Source organism: Leptonotus elevatus, chromosome 13 (genome assembly GCF_054856555.1).
Source record: "Leptonotus elevatus isolate MCC_2025b chromosome 13, RoL_Lele_1.0, whole genome shotgun sequence".
In the NCBI taxonomy this organism is placed as follows: domain Eukaryota; kingdom Metazoa; phylum Chordata; class Actinopteri; order Syngnathiformes; family Syngnathidae; genus Leptonotus; species Leptonotus elevatus.
Genome location: NC_141251.1, coordinates 22,111,331 through 22,129,977, shown reverse-complemented (window position 1 = coordinate 22,129,977; position 18,647 = coordinate 22,111,331). Strand labels below are relative to the sequence as shown.

General features: G+C 42.9%; 2 protein-coding genes across 4 annotated transcripts in view; one reads left to right on the top strand and one right to left on the bottom strand.

Annotated features, from left to right (window-relative positions):
* Positions 1-18,647, bottom strand: part of b3gnt2b (UDP-GlcNAc:betaGal beta-1,3-N-acetylglucosaminyltransferase 2b) — a 338,578-nt gene that overhangs the window by 130,533 nt on the left and 189,398 nt on the right. The gene's annotated exons all lie outside the window — the stretch shown is intronic.
* The window catches only part of ehbp1 (EH domain binding protein 1), a 163,706-nt gene that overhangs the window by 105,603 nt on the left and 39,456 nt on the right, over positions 1-18,647 (top strand). For all 3 annotated transcript variants that reach the window (XM_086092420.1, XM_086092421.1, XM_086092422.1), the window contains 4 exons: positions 9,783-9,952; positions 13,201-13,339; positions 13,407-13,507; positions 16,573-16,696. In XM_086092420.1, coding sequence (XP_085948546.1) covers positions 9,783-9,952; positions 13,201-13,339; positions 13,407-13,507; positions 16,573-16,696 — 534 coding nt within the window. The remainder of the gene's footprint in view (positions 1-9,782; positions 9,953-13,200; positions 13,340-13,406; positions 13,508-16,572; positions 16,697-18,647) is intronic.

Below are 18,647 nucleotides of genomic sequence, written 5' to 3'. Positions count from 1 at the left end.
CTGCGGATCTCACGCGGCTTCGTCTGTCCTTCCTTCCTTTTCTCGGTCTCTCCTTTGGTCTCTTGAGGCCTCCCTGATTTTATGTTTTTTGGATTTGTTGGGGTCTGGATGTTTCTTGGGCTGGGGAGGAGTTCTGGTGGGGGGTGTCTGGTCGGTGCTGGATTTCACCTTCCTTGGTTTTCTTTGGTCCCCTCGGGTCTCCTGGTGCTCGGTTTAGGTGAACGGTATGAGATTTTTTCTAATAGGTTCTCTGGTGAGCTAACAAATACACGCACGCACGCACGCACGCACGCACGCACGCACGCACGCACACATACTCACCCACACACACACACACAAAAAAAATAAATATATATATATATATATATATATATATAAAAAAATAATAATAATAAAAGAGCAATGATGATGACATTTCCGAATAAACAATACTGAGCTCTTAAAATAAAAAATAAAAATTAAAAATAAAAAAAAATAAAAAAAAATAAATAAAGGATTTTACTTACAAGCATGTCAAAATGAAGGACTCTTTGAAAGATTAAAACAATACATTCAAATTGCAGCAAAAATATATAGATACATATAAAATATTTGTACTGTAAATATATATTTTAAAAATACCATAAATTATTTATTTATCTTGTTTTATGTTATAGAATTACTTTTTATTTATTTTCCTGCTATCCCAAAAGTGTAAGCTAGCAAATTATACCATCTCTTACTCCATGTATACACGGCTATTCAGCAGAGTATGACAGTCAGATGCAGCTATAAAGTCCCAAACAGTGTTTGAAACTGACTGTCTTACTGACTGTTGCACAAACACCATTATGAACTAGACTATGTGCAATTTCTGCAGAAATTACGTGAGAATGCTGAAAGGTGAATGCTAAGATGGATGCGATTAGCTGAATGCTAATGATAGTGTTATCTGAAAGTACCTTACATTCATTTCGATGGAAAACTGGAACTAATGATATCCAATGGAAAAATGCGCACACACACACAAATAAATCACTCAATAGCGCCACCTAGGCATGGTGTACCCTCCATTCATTTAAACGCGAAAGTGGAACGAATTATATCCAATGGAGAAATATAAAATAAACAATATCACTCAATAGTGCCACCTAGGCATGCAGTACACTGCAATCATTTACTCACTAGCTGTAGAGTTGTCCAAGCGGGGTTTGAACCGAGGTCTTCCAGTGTGGCAGGCAAATGCTCAAACCACTGTCCCATTGCTGCCATAGAAGAGTCTGACATTGTATATAATTGTAGTGAATACATCAGTCTAGTCAACGCGCTGAATTGGAATTTTCAATATAAAACGGATTAAAAACCTAATAATGATGAATTACATCAAAAGTAATGCCTGTGAAATAATTTGACAATGATTAGTATTCAATATTGCATTTGTACTAAAGAGAGATTAAAGCTGGATTTGAACCCAAGGTACACTGACCACCAGCCCTTTCTGCTGGACCACTTCAGCCATAGAAGAATCTGTGACATCATATGTAATTGCAGTGAATATGTCAGTATATACCGAGCTTGCGCTAAATTTGAATTTTGAATATAGAACAGATAATATAGAAACAAAACTTAACAATGACGAATGACAAAAATAATGGATGTGAAGTAATTTGACAATGATTAGTATTCAATATTGCTTTTGTACAAAAGAGTTGTCCAAGCGGGTTTCTAAACCTCGCTTCCTGTTTATTGTTCCGCACTGTGCTCTACGGACTGAGCTAAGGGAAGTCCATTTCAGTGAAATGATAATGCATTTGCTGATATGATAGTTAGTTGGTATACATTTATAACCCTTAGCATAATTGCCATGGTTATAATTGCAATGTAAAGTCAGAGGTGGGATTCGAACCTGGGACCTCCTGGTTACCGGACAAGACATTTTACCAAGTGCGCCACTGAGCAGTATCAGAGAGCTGGTAATGATTATCAGTTGTATGTATGGAAATGAGCGTGGAACGTGGGACTTAGAAAATGTTCAATGTCAGTCCCATTGAAAATTAATAAGGAAAAGTTGTATTATGTGGGAGTTGTTTGACGGCAAAAAAGTGGAGAATAAAATGTACCTGAAATAATAATAAAAAATCTGAATAACATATGTGGGAATGCTTTTCAGCAACCTCTGGGGGCACCACGTTGACTTTGCTTTTTTGTAGGAGCAAAATAAACGATAAAAATCCTATTATCAAGTATTCTTAATCTGAAGTTGCTACATTGGTTAATCATGGAGTTCTTTGCTTTAATAAGAGAATTACTAATCCACTCAGTAAACACAAATGATTTGGCAGAAATGGAATTTCTAGACAACTAATTTATTTAGTAAACACACATAGCATTCACAGCCTAACCTATTATTGAAACGAAATTTAAAAAAATGTGAATCAAAGATAAAAAGAAAACATGCAACCTAACGAACGAAGATAAAAAGGGAATAAAAAAGGTAGATGGGGAATAGAGATGGAAGCGTTTTGACCTGTCAATCCTTTTATATTTGAATTAAAGCGTTGCGCCAGTGGTATATGGTCAGATTGCAATGAAGGCACACTTATGGACTGGTTCAGGTGCACGGGAGAGAGAGGACTCGGCGAGCGTCGATCCTCAGTTGAAGAAAACTCCGTTGGAGGCAATCTGGGCAGTCGGCGCACGCGCAGCTGGAATGCTGCACTGGATTCTCTGGCTGATGGTGATCGGCGCACGACTGAGAGGCCGCTGCAGGTCTCCGGTTGGTGGCAAGGTGCGCTCGCGGCGTTGAGGCCGCGGCAGGTCCTTAGCTGGCACAAGGTCCCGGTTGGTGGTGATGTGCTTGCGCGTTTGAGAGGCCGCATTCAGTTGGTATGGGCGCTGCGAGGCTTCTCGGGCGCATGGCTGGAGCAGAAATGGGTCGCTGGCGCGCAGCGGCTCGGTGCCTAACAGCCGTCGGCGGGGCGCTGCGTGATTCAGAGAGCGGAAGGTAGGTGGGTTGGCTCTCGGCAGGAACAGACACGCGCGTTTTGAGACGCGCAATGTGGTTGCGAGTCCTTGCGTGATGCGTGCTTTGGGGCGCGCGGCGTGGCTCAAGTCTGGGGCTCAAAGAAGGGAGCCACGTGGTCGCTCTCAGCGTGTTCGGCGACCACGTCTCTCGTGATGGTCAGGAGACATTCATGGGGCAAGAGGAGAAGAGGCGAAGAGTGAAGAAGAGGGGCGAAGAAGAGAAGGAAGTTCCTTTGCGTGCTGGCTTTTATCTTGTGCCCCCGCCTCTTCCGTGTGCTTGAAGCAGACTTGGTCGACTGAGACTAAGCTTTTGGGATAGCATTTGATAATTTTTTATCAGGATTGACAAGCCAGATGCTTCATTTATCATTCTGAACATAATTCAAACATTACTGCGATCATAAAGGTATTGAATTCGCTAAGCCTACTAAATAGTTAAACTTAAGTGGCTGCAGAAGTTACACACATCATTCATTTGAGATAGACATACAGGTTGTGTACAAAGATAAACAACAGAAGTCACTTGATGTCAGTCAAGTACATAGAGTCCGTTTATGTCCTGAATTATGTAGACTTTAGATTAACTCTTTGACTGCCAGACGTTTTCAGAAAAGGGATGCCGCCAGCGCCAGCCGATTTAAGCATTTTGACTGATCTTTCAAGGTCCCAAGAAAATGTTCTGTTTGGACTATGGAAACACACGTACTACCAAATGAAAGATTGGACAAAGTTTGTTTCTACCTTATTCCGTTCTTTAGTAATCAACAATAGAAAATGGTTAGTTTGACCCAATTTCGCCTGTTTTGGACCAAAATATGGAGAAATCAAGCTTTTAGTGAAACGATATTATTTCATGCATTCTAGTGAATTTTACACTTCTTTTTGTCCATGAATGATGCCACAAACACCTAAATAGTGCTTTACTTCTATAAAACACTACCACCAAGAATGAAAAAGTGTTTTTTGATAGCAAAATACGTTTATTTACATTCAACAGTGTAACAATTTGACAACAATTTGGCAAACTATTTACAAATGTGTGCAACTGTGGTGCTATTTACAAATATGTGGATGTTTCAACGACAGTTTTTCTTTTTGTAACACTCTCCTGCGTGCAAAGAGACGCAACAGCATTTGCACAACAGATTGCCTCTTCGCGTGCGCCACTTTCTTGCAGGCCGTTTTTTTCCGGGGAATAGCAAGTATATACTGCAGTGTGTCATCAAGTCTAATATCAGGATCATGCTACGGTTTCGTTACGTCTCGCTTCCCCGTGTCCTTCAGTTGCTATACCGGGTGGTAGGAGATGTTCTGATCCATTTTATCCACTCCATTCATGGTGGCATCGTAGTCCAGAAACAGTGTCTTCTCCGTGATCAGACTGTACCCGCTCCTCCGATGAATATGCATTGGACTCGGGGTACTCTTCATTGTCCGACAAAATGTCCGCATGTGGAGCTCCGGCGTTAGCAGAGCTAGCCGGTGATGCTTTATGACGTGAGAATAAAAGCCGCGTCCAACTGTGGCGTCCAACTGTGGCGTCAACCTCGGGAGTGACCATCATCATCATCATCAATGTGCATTGGTCGATGCTTTTCGACTACTCTCCATCGTCCGATCGAATGTCCGCTTGTGCAGAAGTACCCGGCCGGCTATTGTGCGCGTTTTCCGGCCTTAGCAGCGCTAGCCGCGCTAGCCGCGCTTAGCCGGTGAGGCTTACTACGTGTTCATAACAGTCACGCCAAAGCTTCCAACTTTGGCGTAGAGCTCGGAGTCATCATCATCATCATCATCAATCTGCATTGGTCGATGCCAACTCTCCATCGCCCGATCGAATGTCCGATTGTGTAGAAGTACCCGGCCGGCTATTGTGCGCGTTTTCCGGCCTTAGCAGCGCTAGCCGCGCTAGCCGCGCTTAGCCGGTGAGGCTTACTACGTGTTCATAACAGTCACGCCAAAGCTTCCAACTTTGGCGTAGAGCTCGGAGTCATCATCATCGTTGACATCAATGCGCTTTTTAGTATTGATTGATGCTTTCCGTCTTTGAAAAAAATGCTCAAGCGTGAGCTGCTTGCAACCGGTTGCTTGGGCAGCCATTGTGGGCTTATTCAGCCATGTCTCCTCAACACTCTAGCTCCGCCTCACGTCTTCTACTGACGCCCACGGTGGGCGGCCCATCCAACCTTGTGCAAAGAGAGTCATCGCTGCCCTCTAGGGGCCAAAACGAGTCTTTTACTATTCAGATATGCCTGATACTTTCAGCACAGCTGCCCAAGGCTTTCCTGCACCCGTTTTTGAAAAAAAAAAAAAAAAAACATAGGGGACGTCTTTTAACGTCCTCGGCGCCCTTCCCTAGGTTTATGCTAAACGTTTTATAACGTTTATGGCAGTCAAAGAGTTAATTACGAGCGGCAGGATTCTTGAGGATAATACCAATAGTGACCGCTGGAGGGCACTGTTGTACCGAATAACTTACAAGGGGCGTTGTTTCCAAAAACACATGGCTGATTCCTGTGGGTAGTCCAGACCATAAAAGATGGTCTGGAGACTGATAAGCCGTTTTATCGCTATTCCCTGCTGGAGGGAAATTCAAAGACATTAAAAAAAATATATTTGGGGTGACGGGCAATATTCGTTACACGCGTGAATTCCGGCATCGGTGTAATGACGACGTCTGTCGGCGGGGTCGAGGAGGTCGACACACAGTTTTGGCAAATCGCTCGATTGGTACCCAGCGGTGACTTACCGGAGCCGAACGTCGTAACTTTGTAACACCATAAGCCAGCCGGCAATGCGCGCATTCGTCATGACGCCGTCTCGAATACGTGGATGGTTGAAAAAGGTAATCAGATGATATTTTGTATCAATAGTTACTTTTTGGCATCCATTGTAGTTCGAGAAATGTTTGATTGCCCATACTGTGGAAAGCAGGGCTTTTTCACAGCCGGAGTATTTCAACTCGGGGCCGTTCAGCGTTTTACTGGCATACGCCACAACATGTTTGTCCAGGTCGTACATTTGGTTTAGACCCGCGCTCAAACAATAGTCGGAGAGTCCTGCTTCCAAGAAAAATTCCCTGTTGCTATCGGGGGTACGCGAGACAGGGGGCGGAGCCCAGCTTTTGTTTTAGCGTGTTCATCGGGTTGTTTTGTTCGACACCCCAACCGAAGGGCGTGTCTTTCTTCAGCAGGTTAGTAAGAGGGCGTGCTATGTCAGCAAAGTGTTCGATGAACTGGCGCGGATAGTTGCACACGCCCAGGAAGCTGCGGAGTTTCGAAACATCGGTGGGGGTTTTGATGTCAAGAAGGCTTTGAATACGGCTGGATTGTGGTTCAATCCCGTTTAGCCCAACCAAGATCCCCACGTAGTTGATCTTTGTGCGGCACCACTGACCTTTCAGGAGGGACAGCTTGGCACCTGCGGAAAACAGCTGTCCAAGAACGTGGTTGATTTTCAAGTGTTCATCCAAAGAGGAGCTCCACATCATTATGTCGTTTACATAACTGAGGTGGCCCCTGCCAGTGGCGGTGGGGCACGCCTTGTTGATTAAGATGTTGAATTCGGCCGGTGAGTTAGCATAGCCGAATAGGCACCGGGCGAAAGTGTATTGTTTGTTGCCGAAGGTGAGTGTCAACTTGTATTGATCCTTGGGGTCCACCTGAACGAGGTTTTCATCGTTGGTGGGACTGGCAGTGTTGACTGTGACAATTTAAGATGGCCTAGTGAGTCTTTGGCCATTGGCATCCTCAGTTAAGAACAAGTCAGGTGGAATATGTCCAACCACGGGCACAGTTAGAGTGACCTCGTGGTAGTCTGAACGGATGGTTTGTCCAGACTTCCTGTTTGGAAGACTGGGAACACACACAGAGGTTCCAAGTTGGTGAGGGACCACGGTACATTGTTGATTGTGTCTACCTGGACGGCAAGGCGGACAAGCAAGTCTGCACCCACCAAAAGGGTGTGGGGCGTGTCTGGGACACCCAGGAAGTAGTGGGTCAGTGAGCGCTGGTTCCATTGAATGTTTAAGGCGCACACGCCCATTGCAGAAATGGTAAGAGGGGGTTCCATATTCAACAGAAACTGGCAAGACTTGGAGACCAAAGAAATGTTTGGGTCATGATCTCGCAAGTTGTCAGCAAAAGCTGTAGAAGTGGCTGATTTGTCAGCCTACAAGGCGAGGACAGCGTCAAAGATGGGTGTTCTTTGCACCTGGACACCTCCGAGGATGCGAGGGGCGTACCCTGCATCGGCCGGTGGCGGATCAAGGTCACACAGGAAGATGTCGCGGCTTCGCAGCCTGTTCTTCGAAGGAGGCGTGAGTGGTCCTGCCTTGAAAGGTGTCGGGTCCCAGTTCCCTGTGGGGGTGCCTGCTTCAATGTGTGGTGGCTGCGCCCGGGTCACAGTGCACAGCTGAGACCGGTCATGGCCCGGGAGTGTTGTCGGCAAAGCCTGCCGCACCTGGGCCCAGATCTGGCGTTTCTGGTAGTCGATGATAGGTTGGAAGCGAACCAACAGGTCTTGACCCATAAGAAGGGGGAACAACTCAATGGGTCCCACATAGACTGGATGGATGAATTCCATGGGGCCAACGAACCAATGCACCATTGCAACAGTCTCCAGTTGTGTGTTAGTAGGTGAAAAGGCGCGAACGGTAAGTGGCCAACGCTGTAGGCGGAGCAGTCGTCGTTAGCTAGCGACGCGGCACGGAGTTGCTCAAACACCGCGGTCGACCTCACCGTGACGTCTTCCGCAGGATCTACGAGGGCTTCGTAGGTCAGAGCTCGCTCCAGGGTGGCGCTCAGATAGAATTTACGAGCTATCCCCCTGTTGGAATGGTTGTACATCGTCAGTAAATCGCGATTCGCACACCTTGGTAGTGGTATTGGAGTCAACCCAAAGTACCAGCACCGTTGAGTCAGAATGCGGTTTATGAGTTTCAGCTTCTGGCGGACCCGCTCGTGACCCCTGTTGGTGGGTCATGTCAGTGGGTGTCCGGCTGTCGGCTCGTCGCTGGTCTTTTGACAATTTCAGGAGTGCTTTGAGTATCCCGTCGGCAACATACAAGATGGCGGCTCGGCCGACGCTTGGCAACACTAAAGAGGTGGTCCATGGATGACTTACGCGGTTGAGAGGCAGCAGTCAGTTAGTTTGGGTGCTGCGGGGCGTCTCGGGCGCACGGCTGGAGCAGAAATGGGTCGCTGGCGCGCAGCGGCTCAGTGCCTAAAAGCTGTCGTGGAACCGGGTCGGCGGGACGCTACGTGATTCAGAGAGCAGAAGGTAGGTGGGTCGGCTCTCGACAAGAACAGACACGCGCGTTTTGGGACGCGCAGTGTGGTTGCGAATCCTTGCGTGATGCGTGCTTTGGGGCGCGCGGTGTGGCTTAAATCCGGGGCTCAAAGAAGGAAGCCACGTGGTCTCTCAGCGTGTTTGGCAACCACGTCTCTCGTGATGGTCAGGAGAAGAGCAAGGAGGGAGAAGAGCAAAGAAGAGGGGGAAGTTCCTTCGCGCACTCGCTTTTAAACTTGTGTCCCAGGGGTCAGAGTAGTAGTCCCGGCACTTCCGTGCACTTGAAGCAGACTTCGTCGACTGAGACCAAGCTTTTGGGATAGCATTTGATAGTTTTTTATCAGAATTGACAAGCCAGATGCTTCATGTATCATTGTGGACACATTTCAAACATTACCGCGATCATAAAGTTATTGAATCCGCTAAGCTTACTAATTAGCTAAACTTAGGTGGCTGCAGAAGTTACACACATCATTCATTTGAGATAGACATACAGGTTGTGTACAAAGATAAGCAACAGAAGTCACTTGATGTCAGTCAAGTACATAGTCCGTTTATGTCCCGAATTATGTAGACTTCAGATTAATTACGAGCGGCAGGATTCTTAAGGATAATACTGATAGTGACCGCTGGATGGCACTGTTGTACCATATAACTTCCAAGGGGCGTTGTTTCCAAAAACACATGGCTGATTCTTGTGGATAGACCAAACCATAAAAGTGGTCTTGGGGACTGATAAGCAGTCTTATCGCTAGTCTGCTTGCTAAACAGGCTTTTAGATCTCGGTAGGCGCTGAGATATGTGTTTCCTGTGGGTTGTAAAAATTTAATTTAGTCCCTGCTGGAAGGAAATTCAAAGAGTTTTTTCTTTTTGAACCGTCTCTGGTTGGTTTGAGAAATAAAATTAAAATTGAGGGTGATGGGCAATATTCGTTACAATGTCAGTATGGTGAAATGTAGTCTGGTGTCATGCATGCATCATGTCGCGCGTGACACACAAAAAGGTCTTCCTGCTCCTCTCTCATGTCTGCAGCCTGGCAGGAGTGCTTTGCTCGCCACTCCTTCCCTGCAAGCTGCCTCTGAAAGGTGACGCAACTGTGGAGAAAATCACATGTTCGGCAACAATCAATGAAAATGAGTTTAGTGTCAGGGAAAGTGCCTTTACTCAAATGTAGATGGGGGAAGGCAGGAAGTATTGTTTAAATTTAGTCACAGGGTCATTGAGCCACTGAGAGAAGTACTTTGTACACTGGGCTAACTCTTTGTTTTTCTTATTTTTTTTGGTGTGCGTATGTGTGTCATTTTGCGGCAGTCTGATTTGATGAAGTTCTGTAACACCTGATGGAAGTCACTAAAAGTTTAGTGCAAAAAAACTTTAAATGTATCTCTCTATAACTTATATCTTATGGTGGAAAAGTGGCTTATTTATGTGTGATGTAACAGTTTATGTGCATTTAAAGTTTTAATCATATATTTTCTTTCTATTTGTTTCAGGAGCAAATAGCAAGCACGTTGACCTTAAACTCAAGGAGCTGAGCGAGATCAGGCCGAGCGCCCTCACCGCCGCCGCCGGCCCTTCATCCCCGTCCTCTTCTTCCTTTTCTACACCCACTGCCACCTCATCCTCCTCCGCCTCCCCGCTCAGCCCTGCAGATGGAGTGGAAGTATGTACTACTGTATCAAACATGTCACATCACAGGGAACACTATGAGAAAAAATAGGACATAGTGAAACACAGTAGGGGACTATGTGACATAATAGGGACATTGTTGAACATGATAGGAACCTTTTGGACATGGGACATATTAGGGGACATTATGGAACAAGATGTGACATAATTTGGGACTCTGGGACAAACTAGGGCATGGTGAGACATAATAGGGGACATTAAATGGACAAAATTGACTATTTTGTGACACTATGGGACATGCTATGGGACAAGATTTGACATATTAGGGGACACTGCAACATAATAGGACATGGCCAGACACAATTGGGGACACTAAGAGACATATTAGGGGACATTATGTGACAAAATGAGACATAATAGAATACATTGTGGGACTAAATAAAGGACATTATGAGATATAATGGGGGCTATGATAGGGGACACAATGGGATATAAATGGACAAAATGGTACAATACAGTATGTGATGGGGTCATTGGTCGACACTATTGGACAGAATGGGGGACATATGAGACAATATGGGATACCATGGAACATACTAAAACTGTATGGGATACAAGGGGCCACAATGGCAATATACGCACCTGTAAGCTTCTTCCGAGTGTGCCATCGATCAGATCTATTGACTCAAGATGGCACTCCGCTGACAGTGTGCGTCAGTTTGTGTGTATGCACGCACAAATGCCTCTGTAAAATTAGTAGCAGTAGTCACTATTGACTGTGACCTTCTCCAGTGTAAGTGTGTGTATCTTCTGATGTGAATATTGAGTCGCACGCAGTCTTAACATCACTTTAATTGATTGATGGGAATGTCAAGTGGAATAAGGTGACTGTGTATGTGTGTGTCGGTGGGCGCTTATGGGGACACTTTGATCATCGATTCACATAAACACCCTTGTGTTGTTCAAAGCCAAAAAGGGGCTTAGTCCGTTACGGCTGTGTGTTTGTGTGTGTGTGTGTGCGTGTGGGTGGGGGTGGGGGGGGGGGGGTGTGCGCGCGCACGCGTAGAAAGGCATAACATTGTGGGTGCGCATTTCATCTCTACGGGACACGACATCTTGACATAAAAGTATAATTTTTTTCCTTGCAGGCTTTACTTAATCAGGATTTTGGGGCCGATTGAAGTTTTAATTTTTATTTTATTTTATTTTTTTAAACAATAACCGATCACTGATACTGTACAATCAGAAGCTGGAGCATTATATCCATTTAAACAAAGTGTATACTGGCCAATTGACCGCTGCAATTCTCAATAGATAGGGACTGGCCCAGCTCACAAATTGCGCAAATTTGTGTAAAATTGATATCCATTGAAAAGTATTAGAGGGGAAAATATGCCCAAAAAAGTGTCAAAAAATGCTGAAAAACACTGAAAAAGTAAAATGATTTAATGTGGGCATTAGTTGCACGCAATAAAATTAATTTAAAAAAGTTTCACCAATATGAGTATTATTCTATTTTGTGCAATATTCGTTTTGGTGAAACATGGTTTTAATGTGTGCAACAAGTGTTTATGCTTTTTTTATGTAAATGCAACAGACTTTTTTTTTGTCAGCGTAGCAAGTAAATTTGCAATTGTTATTGCGTCTTTTCCAGAAACAACTTTCTTTAAGCTCCCACTAAAGGCAAGAATAGGTTTTTCCAACATGCTACCAATTGAAAAACAGTTTAAAGAAGCAGAGATACTTTAGTATAACTGTTATATCCCCCAAAATGTTAAATTGGCAAGTCTTACATTGTATTTCATCACAGTTTGCCTGGTCGTGACTGGACGTGAGCTTTTTTAGTCGCTTGTCCAAGCAAACAGAAGAAGAAGAGACTTAATTGCTGGCATTGTGAGCCAACAGTCGGAAGTGAAGTTAACGAGTCCTGCCTGTGTGCGCGCCGTTTGACTATCTGCTGTCGTCTCAAGCGGCGGAACATGTTTGCCCCTAATTGTCGACTTTATTACACTTTTGGCCATCCTATTAGCGTTAGCAGTCACCTCCGTTGCTTTCTTTTTCCTCTCGGCTTGGCTCATTTAGAGACGCGCTAATAAAGCGTTTTTACTTTGTGCTGGGTTTTTTTAGGGCGTTGATAGCAGGAGAAGCAAGCGTGCTGCTTTTTAACACGTGTTCACTTTGAAAACAATAGCCTTTCTACCCTTTTTGCATAATTTTAATATATTTTCTGGCTCAGGGTTTTGTTGAAAGTCAAGTTAATTGCCTCCTTTTTACTTCTCCCCTGAGTGTGTGGAGAGTGTTTGTCAGAGTGTGTTTGTCAACGTGGACGCAAACAAACAAAGCATCCGTGTTGCTAAGGTATCACGTTCTAGCAGACGTTGCGCAGAGCTCTGGCAGCAGGTGTATTTGCGCACACATGTTTACATGTACACAAATGTGTGTGTTTGTAGTATGTACTTTTGCTCACAGTTGTGAGATCATAAGTAGCACGTTTTAGACATGGGGGTGGGGGCAGGGGGTTGCTTGCTTGCTTGCTAGATTTGTTTGTTTTTTTTGGTTTATATGTTGGTTGGTTGGATTTGTTTAGATAGATGATTGGTTGTTTTTTCGTGTAATAATAATAATAATAATAATGCATCGTATTTATATAGCGCTTTTCTATCTAATCAGATACTCAAAGACACTTTACAATGGAACAGATATATTATTCATGCACTTACACATCTACACTGTGGTGCCGGTAAGCTACTTAAATAGCCACAGCTGCCCTGGGGCAGGCTGACGGAAGCGAGGCTGCCAGTGTGCGCCTACGGCCCCTCCGACCACCACCAAACATTCGCACCTTCCATACATTTGAGTAGCACTGGAGGTAATGTGTGTGAAGTGCCTTGCCCAAGGACATGACTTGCGGAGAGCGGGGATCGAACAGGATACCTTCTGGTTGCTAAACGACCGTCTCTACACCTTGAGCCACGGTTGGTAGGTGGGTGTATGTGGTTTGTTGGTTTATTTTGATCGGGTGTTTGGTTGTTTTTTGGACTTGGTTGGTTGCTTGAGAAGTTCTTTTATTTTTGTTTGATCGGTTTGTTGGTGTATTGCATGGTCGGTTTATTTTATTGTAAATATATTTAGTATCATAAACAAATCACCAAGCACTTCCTGTCATTTGGACTTTTGTTGGTTGGCACTACCGTTTGAGCAGGCTGTATTCTCACTTTAACTTGAGATTAACGCTGGTGGTCATCTAATGGCATCGTCGTCTACATTTTGTGTGTTGTGCAGAATAACGCGGAGCAGTTGCGAGCAGAGAGACTGCGTCGTGCCACCGAGAGGCTGCGAAGCCCCATGGTCTTCAACAAGGACTCCGCAGTTAGGAAAACACAGCTCAAGTCCTTCAGTCAGTACGTGGACAACAAACCAGGTATGTCCATCCCCTAAATTAGGAGCCATTAGGAGGTATTTTTAACAATGTCGCTTCCTTCCCGCAGAGGTGAAAAGACAGAGGTCTGCTCCCGGAGACCTGGAGAAGGCTGAAGAGGACAACTGGTCACAGACGGAGATCGACATCTTTAGACCGTTTGAGGAAGAGGTTTGCCTGTTTGTCAAATGAGCTTTTTACCACAATAGTTTTAACCTAATGACATCCAATACAAGAATTGGATCAAAAACAAAATGCTTATTTTAAATGCTGAGTAAGTGATTCTCAAATGGTGAGTCAATATTAATAGAGATTGTAAATATGACAGATTATTAGGGGTGCATTGCTCACAATTTTCTGGCCGATCTCCAATCTTTTAAAAAGAGTGACTTGCCAATCCCGATTTTTCCAATCTCGATTTTTTTCATAACAAGCAGCATACACCTTCAGAGTTCCAATCTTATTTTATTGGAAAACATTGAACAATATCTGTGAAATAATTCAAACGGGATGTTTTAACTGCAAATTAAGTAGTTGTCTGAAATAAAAATAAAAAGCCTATTGGTCTTCTCAACAGAAGAGGACAGTGGCTGACTTTTTCAGACCTCTGAGGAGGGAGATGAGATCGGTGGAAAAGGTCGGTTTATATTTAAGGGATCAGCCGATTATCGATCAATCGGTGCACCCCTACAGATTATAGCTGTCGTCTGATTTCCATCAGTCCCTTTCATTCTGAAATTCCAATTTGACACTTGATATTTAATCTGCTTTAACTCCTCATTTCCTTAATGATGTGCTCTGAAATTATAATAATTACGTGTATCTTTCATTTAAATATAAAATAATAGAAGCAGCTAAAACCCTAACATACATATAAAGTTAAATAAGCATCTTCCTACTGTTTGTTTGTCTTTTCCCTTCTATTGAATGTCATTAGAATGTTTCAATGATCTATGAACAATGTGACAAGGTGAAGTTGAGTTGTTTCTGATTAAATTAAGCTAAAAATCAGCAGTTCATGCACTTTTTTGGTTTCCTGTTTCACTTGCAAGTGGGGTGCTGGTGACCGGAGTGTACTAGAGAGTGCACTGCAAATGATTGACACCTCGTCTGTCACTCCTTCTGTCTCTACTTGGTTGTCCTTCCTGGGATGCGGTGGTTTCTCCCCCCAAAAAATCCCCTTTAAAATGACAAATGAAATGAACAAAAAAGTTTTGCAATACCTGACAGATAAACAATAACAGATAAACAGAATTTTGTATTTATTAAAATCCGAACTAGATGATTAATTATATAAAATGGATTAAATATTTACTCCTAGTAAAATGCAACATGAGTCGCTCGTCTTCTTTTTATGAACTTTTATGAAAATGTAATATTATATAACAGCTTACATATTTATTCTTTTAGTAAAGTGCAAGAAGTGCAACAGAACAAATAGATTATCTTTTTAGGAAATAACAGATGGACATGTAATGTATGTTACACCCCTAATTGATACTTTTTTTTGTGGTCTTTTTATGAAACGAAGGATGGATGGATAGATGGATTTACCATTGCACGCTTATTTGAGGCCTGTTATTTTATTGGGTCTTCCCCCCACACCTCATAGGAATTGACTTTGAGTATATGCACATTACACACATTCTCACTCCTCTTGGTCTGTGTTTAAACTTGAGTGTGTGTCCGTCAGAATGCTATAATTTCAATGTGTGTGTCTCTTCCTAAGCAGCCCTCTCTCCTCTATCGACGACCCCACATCCTCTGCACACACACGCACGCACATACACACCTCGCCGCCCGCGCCCCAGGGTTAATGGGTGTTGAACCTTTCCATTATCCCGATCAGCCAAGAATTACCTGCTGAATGATGTTTGCATTAATATAATATATATGGTAATTTCCCTGCTCTTAATTACGGCCGGGCCGAGCGCGGCAAGGGGAGTGGGCTGATCATGTGTAAAATTGATTTGCCAAGGAGAAAAATATGGCGATAGAGCGAAAGGAAAAGGGAGGCTGCTCGAGGAGGAGGAGGAGGGCTACTGGGAATTGACACACACAGGCGGGGAGGGAAAAGTGCTTGCCTGGGTGGAACAAGTGCAGAAAGAAAAAAAAACTTTCCCACTACTTCTTCTTCCCATTAAACAGAAAAAGAGCATCAGCAGTAAAATGGAGATTTAATTTGTTTTTTTTTAATGAACATTGTCATCACTATCTGCAGAATAGCAACTACAAACCCATTTGGAATAGAGGCTGAGTTAAGTGTAAAAGATGAATCACTATTCTATGTGTTTGTAGCTATAGATTGAATGGAAAGAGATTTTCATATCTAATGGACCTTTCGCAAAAACACAACCATCCTAAATGCAGACTGGCCAATCACAGAGCAGAATAAAATACAAATAAAATAAAAATTATTGAAATGTGACAAAATAATTACGCACTAAAATATTAAAAATGTCATTAAATGTTTTTTCAAACCTGATTAAATAAATTAAGTCAATTAGATTTTCATAGTTTTTAAATGTAATATAATAATAAAAAAAGAAGTAGATAAAAAGTTGTAAAATAAGTACATTCAGTTTGATTAAATAAACAAAACATTTATCAAAAAATGACTTGAGAAAGTTTGTATATTCAGTGCAATGAAAGTGACTGCGTAGGGGGGAAGCGAGCGCTCCTTAAAACTATAAAGAAATGCATTTTCACTAGTGGAAGTGGCACTTCATACACTATAAACTACACACCCCTGTCAGTTAGTGTAGAGCAGAGGTTTGCTGACAATTTAGGTCCAAAGTACAGGAGAGAGGTTGCCCCAATAGTTCGAAAAGTTTGCAATGTCCCCCCCTCCACACGCCCCACGTCTGCGGATGTGACGTCATCTGTGCATTGTGTTCGTGAAGAATGCAGTGTGCAGTTTAATTTTTCTGCCACAGGTGACAGTAGCGATTCCAAATTTTTGCATTCAGCAGCTTTAATGATCTACAAGTTACAGTTGTAGACTCCCCAGTGTCCCAGTTTGACAACCACTGCGCAAGACAACTAAAAGAGTGAGTAGCTGAAAGCTATCAGAGAGAAAAACAAAACAAGGGGCAGCCATACTTATTTTTTCATTATTTGGTGAACTAACTCCTTTTGTGTTGTTGTTCCGCGAGGACGTCTCAATGATGTGTCACCCTCTGTCACTCATTCTCACTCTGTCTCTCTCGCTCTCGCTCTGTTTTTTGGTCTCTCAGAAAGCGTTCAAAGACACCAGTCAGTATGTGGTGGGCGAGCTGTCGGCGCTGGAGAGCGAGCAGCGGCACATCGACGCCCGGGCAGCTCGTGTTGAGAAGAGGCTGCGCTATCTCATGGACACAGGTACCCCGAGCCCAATTACGCTGGGGAAAAAAAATGTTTTGCCAAATAGAACACACACACACATATATCCTGAGAGAGAAGGGAGTTTGCGCAAGAGGGAATCTTTGAAGCCCCCCTCTCCCTGTGAGAGAGGGGAATGGGGGAGACCTCTCTGGGCTGGGGTGATAAGGGAGCTCTTCATGGGGGAACGATAACTGGGTGTGATAGCGGCCCAAAGTCTACGCCGCCACCGTTTGGTTGGGTTTGCCAGCCGGCCGGCCCCGTGCTCGCTCACTATTGAACAGTGCGCTCAACCGTGCACACACACACCCTCCTCGCCCTAGTACATATCTGGCCTCGCTTGATATGCTGTGTAAGGGAAGACGGGGGTGAGCTAAAGGGAAGCAAAAGGGATGAGGGAGGGAAGAAGGGGGCGGGGGGGGGCAACACGAGCGCCGCCACACTTCACAAATCCACACATACACACTCACGCATACACAAAGTGGACAGAGTTTGTAAGATTTGTCCATGGGGTAAGGCCTTGTTACGATGCAAGCCAGAAATAGGAAACGAAAAGTGAGCGGCCTTGCTTGCTTGTCTTAGATTATTTGACTACAGAGAATATGGACCAAGCCCTTAAGTGAATTGTGAAAATCTATGAAGACTTGTCACCCATTCTAAAAGGTTTATACTGTACTGGAATTACCTATAGATGTCACAAGACTACTTTACTTTGGCCTAAGCGCTAAAATAGCAAATATGTGAGTTTTTCAGCAAATAACAACAAATACATTCCCAAAACAACAGGCGAAATGCCGAAATATATAAGGGTTCATATCGTCCTCCATGACCACTTATGAATCTATTTAATCTAATAATTTTTTCCTCAAATAAATTTTATTATTCCCCAAATCTATTGTATTGCTCTATCACCATGTTATGTGTTATTTTTTATTCAATATAAACCAGTTTAAAGTGTTGAAAATAGCTTGAAAACAAATCTGTTAACTCTCTTGGACAATTCAACTGTCTATTTTTTACATTTTTGTAAAACTCCACCTAGAGAAATTGAGTAAGGAAATAGACTCATCAAAGGCAATTACTAAATTTTGCAGGATAGGAAACTGTCCTACATAGCCATTGTATAGATATAATTTAGCGTTAATGGCTAAACTAATGGCTCTCAAACTTAAACCAAACACGTAAAAAAAAAATTATATAGAAAAAAAAAATCAAAAATGCGTTAATCCGCAGGTTCTATACCACAAGGTTGTTCTGGTCCAAAGTTTTCCTAAATATAATAATTGAATATGAGTCAAATGTACTTCAATGATAAGCGGTTCTGATAATGGATGGATAGAATTTAAAAAACAGTAAGAATTAGAGCTGCGAGCATCTATAAAGGGCCCTCTTTGGGATACTTGCACGTTGGGGTACTGGCACATTCTCAGCCAAATTTATTTGAAAATGGCATAATAAACATGTACATATGTTTTTTGTGTGTGTTTTTTGCCAGGTGTGATGAGTGTGCAAAGCTCAATGAGTTTTTGGTTAATGTTAAGACCCTCAAAAATCAACGTCCTTTTTTATTTTTGGGCAATGAGATTGGCATTTTTTTTAAGTATATATATATATATATATATATATATATATATATATATATATATATATATATATATATATATATATATATATATATATATATATATATATACTAGTGCTGTCAAAGTTAAAGTGTTAATTGATTAATTAATCACAAAAAATTATTGCATTAATCATGAATTAACACAGATTAATCGCACTATTAATTTTGACCATAGATTATCCTTTAGCGTGGCAGTGGATGGTTACGTTTAAGGTAGCACAGGTCGTGTTTGAGCAAAAAACATAATTACATACTTAAAATGTTCTTAAGCCCTCCCTAAATAAAAAGTAAAGCATTTAATAGATGTTTGTGTTTTTCAATTAGAAT